Here is a 10,934-nt window from a genome sequence, read left to right on the forward strand (position 1 = left end):
CCACGTATGTTTATTTGTTATTTCATTTGACTATATAGCATCAAAATAAAATTTGAGGATGATGCAAAAATTAAAACATACGTAACTCAAACTGCATACTGTTGATGTGAAGGTGATGTAAAGTGTTAAGGACTTAGGAGCCGTTGACGCTACAGTGACTTTGGTCCTACTCCATCACTGTGGTGTAAAGAAGTTGGCATGATCTGTAAATGAATGTCTGTGTTTGCTCTTAGGCCATACCCCAACTCAAATATGTTTTGGGAAGTGTTGTGGTTCAGCACCAGCACACATCTGGAGAATGCTGTAGGGTCTCTGACCCAGTTTTGATATCACCTATTATTTTCAGTTCAAAGGACATGACTCAAATGTTAACTTCCTGTCCAATTGTCCCTGTAAGCAGCCACGCCTGGGTGAAATGATTTGTACTTGAGAGTAGAAGAAATCACTTTGATTTCAGCTTGCCATGACCACTGACACACACATCCTTCTGTTTGAGAGTTTGTCGTGCGAGAGACCCAAAGTTAGTGATTTTAGATAAACATGGTGTGTAGGAGTCTCGCAGTGGAGGCCGTGGGAAAGACGCGTCCTTTGAGAAACACTTTGCATGTCCTTCAGCAGATTTGTGGAAAAGGCTTACAGTGTCAGCATTCAAATTCAGAGTTGGCCAATAGGCCTAGTTGTTGATGAGGAGCACCTGCATGTTAGATGTCCCAAAGTCAGGGCGTAAAGTGTTCAGGCACGGTGCCTGAATTCAGGCGTGAGCTGGCATGCTTAAGATTTGAAAATAGGCAATGAGACTACAGTATATATGACATCCTCATAAATGTCTGATAACTTCAGACACAGAAATTTTTATTGCTTTAAGCCCTGTAAAGTTAACATGTGAAATGTGTCTTTCTCTATTGTCTCTGTGTTCCCAATAGCTGCAGCCTGAGCAGCTTAACTGTGGAGCAGCTCACTTGCAGCATCCGCTGGCTTTGAAGAGGCCCCTGAGGGCTACACCAATTTACGAATCCCAAGGTCTCAGTGCTGTCGCCGTTGACAATGTACACGACCATACCATTGTGTTCCTGGGCACCAGTAATGGTAGACTGCGGAAGGTGAGAACACATACACACACACTCACAGACACACAAACACACACACACACACACACACACACACACACACACACACACACACACACACACACACACACACACACACACACACACACACACACACACACACAGACACACACACACACACATACACACACAGACACACAGACAGACTCACACTCACACACACGTACGCAGACACACACCTGCACAGATGAGATTGCCTTCAGTGGTACTGCAGGTGATTAATTTCAACACATGTCCTGTATTGTGATTAAAAGTTTTAATGAAATGAAATTCCTCAGCTATTTATCATTCTCTCTCCTTGTCTGACATCATCTCTCTGTCTCTCCATCAGTCTGCCTCTCAGACACTCAGACACACACACACACACACATACACACACACACTCACATGCACAAACTATGCAGACACTTATACACACACCTGCACATATGCATGCAAACGCACACAGACACATGGAGACACACATACACATACGACAGTAGTTTGGCACACTACAAGCTTCACCATAACTACCTAGAATCTTAATTAATTGGATGGTAATGTTTGCATAATTGCCTAGATGCTTTATTAGTTGGATGGTAATGTTGGTTTGATCTGTGTCGTTGGTTAATGGTTAATAAACCCTGAAAAGTTCAGACCTGTAGTTTCTAAGGGCACAGCAAGTTTACTTGAACGCCAGGAACGTTATATTCTAACTTTATTTTCAGTTCCTTATCTAGGGTTAGGTTGTGTGGTGTGCAGTCTATGGGATGGAGGTTTCCACAGAGCTTATGTCAAGTGATGCTTGTAGAGGCAGCATCATTAAAATAGAATACCTCACACTCAAGTTGGCTGCAGCCAGGGACTAAAAAAGATAACACTCAGTTCTGGAGATGTACACTCATACGATGTGACTGTTCTTTATGAAAAAATGCTGGAGAACCCACAACACTTTAAAGGGAACAAAGGTATTAGATGTTTCTTTTAAGTCTGATTGACTCAAAGTTAGTCATTTAACTCTGTGTTTTATCTTTTTTTGTCAGTTCCATGTATGTATGTTCCCCCTCCCCCCATCACCCTCACAGACACACACAGAGAAGAGGAACTGTGCTGTGCTGTAGGATGTCTGCTCTGGGAAAAAAAAGCTTTTTTTGTTTCCTTGCCAAAGAGTCAGGGACTGCTTTCATTATGGTCCTCTAATTGGCTGTTCTGGCTGTGTTTTCACTCATAAAGATCAACTGTGTGTGTGTGTGTGTGTGTGTGTGTGTGTGTGTGTGTGTGTGTATGTGTGTGTGTGTATGCCAGCACCTGAGGATAGGATGTGTGTCTCCTTGTTTGGTGTGCAAAAAATGGTTTGCACAAACATCTGTTAGTGAATGTTTAATGGGTGCGCCTGTCCTTATGTTCACTGAACATGTGTCATAGCATGTTTTCATGTCTGCATGGATGCACATGCAGATTGCCTGTCTGTGTATACACTGCGTCCACACATATTATTGTTGGGTTGGAAGAGATGTAAGTGCTTTGCAGTGCTTGGGTAGATCTTGTATCTAGTTAGTGGTAGAAGATGTAGTTGTTCTAGACTAGAATGTAGTGTGTCTGTGTGTGTGTGTGTGTGTGTGTGTGTGTGTGTGTGTGTGTGTGTGTGTGTGTGTGTGGGTGTGTGTCCTGTTTATCTGGATTGACATGACTATGTCCGGCTTTGTAGTATAAGTAGTTGCAGTTATCTCTCTCTCTCTCTCTCTCTCTCTCTCTCTCTCTCTCTCTCTCTCTCTCTCTCTCTCTCTCTGTGTGTGTGTGTGTGTATAAGCCTTAAGGGTGTTGTTAGCAGGCTAATGTGATTTGTGTCTGTGAGTTTAGGAGTTAGTCGTAGCTGAGAGCATGCAGATTGAGTTAGACCTGAATCACTGACCTTAAAGATGCCTGTCAGACCTTTTTAATATGATCTACCTTATTAGACACCCTTTATTTGCCCCTCTCTTACTCCATCTCTGGGTCAGTCCTACTGCCCCTTCTGTGGCATGTCCTTGTTCCTTTGCTGCGTTCATTCTAAAAAGCGTCTTTGATGGGGGGGGTGTTTCAGCACTCCCATATTCACTCAGTCGCTGTAGTGCACAAGCACACACACACACACATACGCACACACACACACACACACACACACACACAGATTGGAAGAGATGGGGAGAGAAAATACACATGCGCACACACACATACACACACACACACACACACACACACACACACACACACACACACACTGGTCCCTGGTGCAGCTGAGTGATCCTGAATAGAATAGTTTCTTTCATATGAAAGTGGTGAGACACTGTGACCCCACAGTGGAGCAGGTGTTTCTAGTGAGTGCTGTATGTGTGTGTGTGTGTGTGTGTGTGTGTGTGTGTGTGTGTGTGTGTGCGCGCGTGCGTGCGCGCGTGTGTGCGTGTGTATGTGTTTGTGAGTGTATGTTGTTTGATTGAAGTTTTTTTTTCTGTGTGGGTTTATGGATTTGTTTGACTTGGCTGGTTTTTTGCTGTTTGGCAGCTCTGTATGCCAGGTGTGTCAGCAAACTGAGAATGTGTCTGCCAGTGCTGGTTTGTGTCTGTGAGTCTTGAATCTTGCTGATATCTTTTATCCAGTGCCCCTTTTCTCGCTCTTGAAAGAGTATTTTGGCTTACAAACCAATGGAGTAAGGAGGTCTCTGTGTGTGTGTGTGTTTGTTTGTTTGTTTGTGTGTGTGTGTGTGTGTGTTCCAGGAATGAGAAAGATCTTAGCCTGACCATGGTGGGTTGATCGAATGTGACAGAGACAGAGACAGAGACAGGGTTTAGTATGTGTGACCAGGGTAGGAATTTCACGGCGGCCACGACGGCCATGGCCGTCGTAGCCCCTTGCATTGGCCGTGAAGCCCCTTTGAAAATCAGAGGTTTACAGGCCACGGTGGCCTTGGTGCCCCATTCTTTCAATATTCTGCTTTGCGTCCTACTAATAGCGATTTTTAGTTAGCCTGTGGCCTGTCAAAATAATCTTAGCATTCACAGCGCAAACTAATTTAGTCTTTTACGCAGTGGAGAAAGTGACAGCGCAAGAAAGTGCGTCCAATTCACCCATTCTTCTCAGTTGAACTACTCGCGAAGTAGCCTATACATCACACAGACATCACAAAGTATCACATGAAAGAGCTTTTTCTCAGCTTTTAAACGATGTTAGCCGATAATTGCTGTGTTGAACGGTTCGCGAGAAAAGTAGGCCTAAATATAATTCAATTTAATCATGCATTCTACTGAAGGTTTTGCGTCCCATGATCTCCCTACCCATTCATCTCGGTGGAATACTTCACGAACCCTTCTTTTAACACATGGCAAACCATATATTGGAATAAACAGCAGACCTTACCGAACACAAAAGTGTAAAGCAGTCCGTACAGTTAGCCGTTCCAGAGTAATCTAGTTTTGAATTTGCAGTAAATTTCGACATGCATGGATGTCTCCAAATTTGGGCTTTGCGTTTTACAATGTGTTTAAATTGTTCCACATGATATCATAACGGGCCAAATACAAAATAAACATTACAAATATCGCCTAGATATTGATAAATCATATGACAGCTGACTAAGAGTTTGTGAAAGCATTTGATCACAAAATGCATGCATCTAGGCTATTTGAGTCTCTTAAAGCTGAGCTGTGCTTAAATTGTTCAATACATGATTTCATAACAGGCCAAACATAAAATAAATGTTATATATAGCCTAGATATCTGTAAATATTAGATGATCAGATGATTTACAGTTCTATGTAATATGTCATGTTTCATGTTTTTGTAATGTTTCATACAGTGATGCAGGTCTACTGCAGTGAATAGGCCAAATACAACTTTGATCATTTTTATAGCCTACTACTGTATAGTTAACTTTGGCCTTGGTGCCCTGACATGTGGCCTTTGTGCCCCCCACCAAATATGCCCAACTGAAGGCCAAGTGGCCTTGCCCCCAGAATGGTGAAATTCCAAGCCTGTGTGTGACAGACATGTACTAAGCGTTCTTTTGTCTCTTCAGCTGTCTCTCTGGGGAAACCTGACGTTGGCCAAACGTCCCTGGTCCCTGAAGCTGCCTGCTAGGGAACCAGTGCACCACATCATGACCTTCGACCCCAATGACAGGAACTATCTGTACCTCATGACGTCTCATCATGTGAGTCCTCATGGCTTTTTTTTGTATATGTGGGTGGTATGTTAACTGATTGTGATGGTGTATGTGGCTGTCAGTATGTAGTTTATCAACAGGAATAATCAATACCAATGTGTGTATTCTCTTTCAACCTCTCTAAGGTTGGTTTGTTTATGTACAATATCTAATACACTGTAAATGTTTGTGTGTGTGTGTGTGTGTGTGTGTGTGTGTGTGTGTGTGTGTGTGTGTGTGTAGCTGTTGCGGGTTAGGGTGGCCTCGTGTTCTCAGTACAGCTCATGCGGTGAGTGTCTGAGTGCCGGCGATGCCCATTGTGGCTGGTGTACCCTGGAGAGCAGGTAAGATCACCTGTCCATCAATAACACATGACGCCTGTCCACATAAAACTTGTCCGTCATTAACACAATCATTATTGTTCACAATATCCTATGTGCACTGCGAAATTGTTAGTACATCTCAGCATGCTTCTGAGAAGAGAACGTGTTTATCTGGATTGACATGACTATGTCTGGCTGGGTAGCAGAAGTAGTGGTAATCATAGATATTAGAAAGCTAGATACCGCATTGGGCACGAGTTGTATTAGGTTGCATACATAAAAGCGGCCTCCGTATTGCTGGGGGCAGCACGTTTACTGTCTATGGGGGAGTGACAGCAACAATTGCCGCAATCAGAGACACCTGTTTGATTTCCAGTCAGAGCCACGTGTTTCTCCATTGGCCTCCAGTTATTGTTGCCCCCACCAAGATGGCGACGCTATTTACGTACGTTCGGGAGCCCAATGCGGTATCTAGCTTTCTAATATCTATGGTGGTAATGGCAAGAGAAGAGAAAGTTGATTAGGCGCTGTTGAAGTGTGAAAACCAAACAGATAAAAGTGGAGAGATGATATCTGGTGAGAGCAGCATGGGAGCGAGGGAACACTCTGCACTTTCCATGGAGAGATAAACTGTTTTTAGCTTAAAAACACATACACAAACACTGCCACATACATATGCATGCGCAGTGCTGCATGTGGCTTTAAACTTAGGCTAATGGGCTGAATGTTCACTGTATAGTTCATACAGCTAAACATTTTGTAGAGTTGAGTTTAATGGAGTCTGTGTAAGGTATAATGATAATCATAGACCAAAATAGTGATACACTGTTCTTGTGGGTACGTCTTCTGGAATGTACCAATAAAAATGTGTGTGTGTGTGTGTGTGTGTGTGTGTGGCACAAGAGGAAGTGGAAAATTTTGTCTTGCACAAGCAGGCGAGCCATGATTCTGGTGCCGCCTGCTCGATAACAGCCTGCTCAGAGAGAAGGGAAACAAACTCCCACTGAGTGAGGGAGAGAGAGAGAGAGAGAGAGAGAGAGAGAGAGAGAGGGAGGGAGGGAGAGAGCAAGAGAGAGAGAGAGAAATGCTCAAGGAGTGAGGGAAAGAGCAAAAGAGAGAGAGAGGGAGAGAAATACTGAAGGAATGAGGGAAAGAGCAAAAGAGAGAGAGAGGGAGAGAAATACTGAAGGAATGAGGGAAAGAGCAAAATAGAGAGAGAGGGAGGGAGAGAAATGGTTAAGGAGTGAGGGAAAGAGCAAAAGAGAGAGAGAGGGAGGGAGAGAAATGGTTAAGGAGTGAGGGAAAGAGCAAAAGAGAGAGAGAGGGAGGGAGAGAAATGGTTAAGGAGTGAGGGAAAGAGCAAAATAGAGAGAGAGGGAGGGAGAGAAATGGTTAAGGAGTGAGGGAAAGAGCAAAATAGAGAGACAGAGAGAGAGAAATGCTGAAGGAATGAGGGAAAGAGGGGAGCATTAATAGACTGAGGAGGAGGGAGAGAAAGGGAACGTTTCTCTAATGCCACAGAATCACCTCAGAAGAGCGCATACACATCTCAAGTTGTATGCCAATGTTCAAGCCACACTGTATGTGCTCCGTGCCACGGCTCTTGTGCTCTTGCCACCTGGAGAAGAAGGGTGGGCGAGTGGGCCAAAAGAGCAATTCATAGATGGATTTAATGTGATTCCATGTATATTTTATGTCTTTTATAGCGTGCCTTTTCTATAGCGTGCCTTTGCCTGAGTGTTTGTTGGAGTCTATTGTATTCCTATGCTGGTCCATTTGTTGGTTGTAGAATGTGCGTTATGCAGCTTGTTTCAAAATAATCATATCCCTAAAAGAATGATGTTATCCTAAAGGACCATTTTCCAAATCTTTTTTTCAAAGTTTTTCAGCTGTTACACATTTAATGTTTTTTTTGTTGTTTTGTTTGCACATATAAGAAAAGGCATGGCTAGGTGAGGGAAACTAGAAGCATATTATATTTATCTAACCATGTAGTAAGCATTACATCACTGTTACACGACCAGAGGCAAAACATGTTTAAGTTATAAAGGAATGGCTAGGATCGCAAATATTTGCTAAAATTCTCAAATAGGATCAAGATGCTCAAGTAAACAATAATATCACTCACTAGCCATTATATATATTGGCAAGTGGTGTTGTTATGCCTCAATGAAAATATGAAAATAGTGTTAGCCAATAATGTTAATGAAGCACAATGCAGTTGAGCACAAAAATAAAAATGTTTTAAGTAATGGTGATTGACACAGTCACTAATTGGCTAATTGTAAATGTAATGATCTCTTACTTTTTCCATCACTGTCCTATATGTAAATCAAAGTAGTTCTGTTCTAACTTCCAATAATTTGTAAAAACACATGAAGAGTGTCCCAAGGTGGTATATTTGTCTCTGGGAATCAGTGACACATGGGCTTCACAAAGCATATTTTAGCACATTGCAGTGAGCAATTGAAGCTATCTGTGTGCGTGTGTGAAAGAGCAGCGCTGAAGAGAAGGGAGAAGGAAGTACCCTTTTTCTGTGTCGTTTGGTGTTATGGCAGTGTCTGTTTTGAATTTGAATTCCGGAGAATAATAACGATGCTGTCTTTCATGGCATGCGGTACTACAGAGCTCATTGTGTTTGACCATAAGCATTGCATTAGATTTTCTAACATTTAGCCAGTGAAAGTCTGTAGCTGATAAAGTTGTGAGGTAAAGCCTACTTTTAAAAAGCATGATAACTGTTTAGTGTATGCTTACCTATGGTCTGTAATAACCTACAGTATAAAAGAGTATAGCAAGTACAAAAGAGATGAGACGGCAAAAGAAAGTACTAGAAAGATCGAGTGAAAGGCCAAAATACCAAAAATGTGTGTGTGTGTGTGTGTGTGTGTGTGTATGTGTGTGTGTGTGTGTGCGTGCGTGCGTGCGTGCATGGGTGCGTGCGTGTGTGTGTGTGTGTGTTGTCTGAGTGCATGGGGATTTTTCACTCCAGACATTGTGTCCTAATTATAGCTGTGGGGCTGACCTCACAACCCTGTCTTTCTCTCTCAGTCCTCTGCTCCTACTTGGGCATGCACACACACTCACACACACACACACACACACACATTCGATCCATACGCACGCACACAGATATGCATATCTACGCTAACTGTCTGCTAGTTTGTAAATCTGTGAAATATGTGAATGAGATGTTTGACAGACTGGTATCAATGTGTACTGCTTAGCCATATGTTGTTGAATTTGAGTTGTCTGTCTGTCTGAAAAGTAGCTGGTATATATGTTACAAACACACGCACGCACACAAATACCACATACATACACACACGCACAGAGAATAAGGACCTGGTTGTCTGCTGTTTTGATTCAATTAGTTTGATTCTGATCTTCGCTTGAGGGAGCTCATGGATATATGTGTGACTGACAGAAAGAAAGATTGTTTGTTAGGATGTACATTGTTGTGTGAGTGTGTGTGTGTGTGTTTGTTTGTGTGTGTGTGTGTGAGTGTGTGTGTGTGTGTGTGTGTGTGTGTTTGTGTGTCTGGTGTTGGCCCACTTTAGCCCACCAGGTGCACCAGTGCTAAAGTCCCACTCCTCTGCTGGTGTCCTACTTCACCTAGGTGCTCCATCCAGGGGGAGTGTGGCCAGAGCTCTACGCTACGAGGCTGGATTGGCATCGGCGAGGGGACTCTGCAGTGCCCCACTATCACAATCACCCCACCTGAAATCAGCCATTCCGCTGACATCAAGGTAAGGCCATGGCCAGTGTATGAGGCTAAACTCTAGTTAGCTATGTCTGTCTCTCTGTCTGCATATGTGAGTGTGTGTGCGTGTGTGTGTGTGTGTGTGTGTGTGTGTGTGTGTGTGTGTGCGTGTGTGTGTGTGTATGTGTGTGTGTGTGCGTGTGTGCATGTGTGTGTGTGTGCGTGTGTGCATATGTGTGTGTGTGTGCGTGCTTGTGTGCTTGTGTGTGCGTCTGCTTTACAGTGGGTGCAATAATTAGGTTAGGATGACCCAAATCTCTCCACCCAGCTGCTCAATCACTTGGGGCCACAGGAAGTAGCTCTGCTTCGCCTTCAGCCCAAACAGGAAGCAGGAAACAGGAAGCAGGCGCCACCGTTAGGAAGGGATCCATCGCAGGACAATAGGCCTGACAGGGGCATGTGTCCCTCTCTTTGAACCGCTGAGAGGGAGAGGGGAAGACGGACAGAGAAGGAATGCCCCACTCACGTCGTCCTTTTTCCTTTTCTGGCCCCTCCCCTCCCGGGTTGGCTCTGTGTTTATGGCCCCTTGGCTGCACTGAAACCAGAAGTGTCTCTCCATTTCTCCCGTGTCTGTCTGCACGGCTCAGGTGTGACGGGGTTCAGTAACTAACTCGATCTTTCTGTCTCTGTCTCTCTCTCTCTCTCTCTCTCTCTCTCTCTCTCTCTCTCTCTCTCTGTTGCGTGCTTGTAGGATGTGGGCATTCTGATCAACGGGAGTGTTCCTGACCTGCGTGGCCTAGTGGAGTGTGATTACGGTCGGGGCCTCTCGACCCGTGCCACGGTACATCTGGGTTCAGATGCTGCCCACATTCAGACCTGTCCCCTGCCTCCCAGAGACAGCTATCCCAGCATTCCACCACACAGAGGTAGGCTGCTCTCTCAGCGAACGCACCACTCTAAAGAGTGTGCTTTACTTGGGTTGCGAACCCATTTCATAAACTACAAATACAGTTTCCAAGAGAATTGTTAATTGTTTAATCTACCAAACCATTTTCCATTTTGTTACAATTTGCTTTGCTTTCTCACATTGAAATCCTCCCCTAGTACCTGTTCTTAAACATAGCATAATCATTTCAGCTTGGCCACTCAGACTATTTGCAGTGTGAAAATGACACCAAGATAATGCTTGAAACACCGAAAAGTACCTGGACATAAGTAGGTATTGAAAAGGTGCCCAAAAACTGACCCTGGTCAGCGGAAAATGTAAAAAGGTCTTCTGTTCTTAAAATAGATCCTGAGGTGGTGAAACACCCCGTGCTACTGATCTAACCAGCAAAAATGCTGCATTGTACTATGTTGGTGTATAACATTTACATACTACATTAATACTCAAGCTAGCATGCTGATGGCTGATGGATTTCATTTTTTCATACTGAAGTAGTCTGGGTACAAGCATGTGTGTGTGTATGTGTGTGTGTGTGTGTGTGTGTGTGTGTGTGTGTGTGTGTGTGAGAGAGAGAGAGAGAATGAGAGAGAGTGGGAGAATGGTCTTATAAGAGTATTCTTTTCCCTCAGACCATGTAACTGTTCCTGTGACGATTAAAGTCAACCACGCTGAGCTGGTT

At 43.8% G+C, this 10,934-nt stretch overlaps 1 protein-coding gene across 1 annotated transcript in view; it reads left to right on the forward strand.

Moving 5' to 3' along the window:
- Positions 1-10,934, forward strand: part of plxnd1 (plexin D1) — a 59,366-nt gene that overhangs the window by 3,139 nt on the left and 45,293 nt on the right. Inside the window, exons 2-7 of the mRNA XM_076266052.1 lie at positions 924-1,100; positions 5,158-5,292; positions 5,527-5,627; positions 9,226-9,355; positions 10,061-10,235; positions 10,885-10,934. The exon at positions 10,885-10,934 is cut by the window's right edge and continues 59 nt beyond it. Of these exons, the coding sequence (XP_076122167.1) occupies positions 924-1,100; positions 5,158-5,292; positions 5,527-5,627; positions 9,226-9,355; positions 10,061-10,235; positions 10,885-10,934 (768 nt within the window). The remainder of the gene's footprint in view (positions 1-923; positions 1,101-5,157; positions 5,293-5,526; positions 5,628-9,225; positions 9,356-10,060; positions 10,236-10,884) is intronic.

Source organism: Alosa pseudoharengus, unplaced genomic scaffold, assembly GCF_046254945.1.
Source record: "Alosa pseudoharengus isolate Yale_2024_CS ecotype anadromous, Long Island Sound unplaced genomic scaffold, YU_APseudo_1.1 YU_APseudo_1.1_scf_4, whole genome shotgun sequence".
NCBI classification, from domain to species: Eukaryota; Metazoa; Chordata; class Actinopteri; order Clupeiformes; family Clupeidae; genus Alosa; species Alosa pseudoharengus.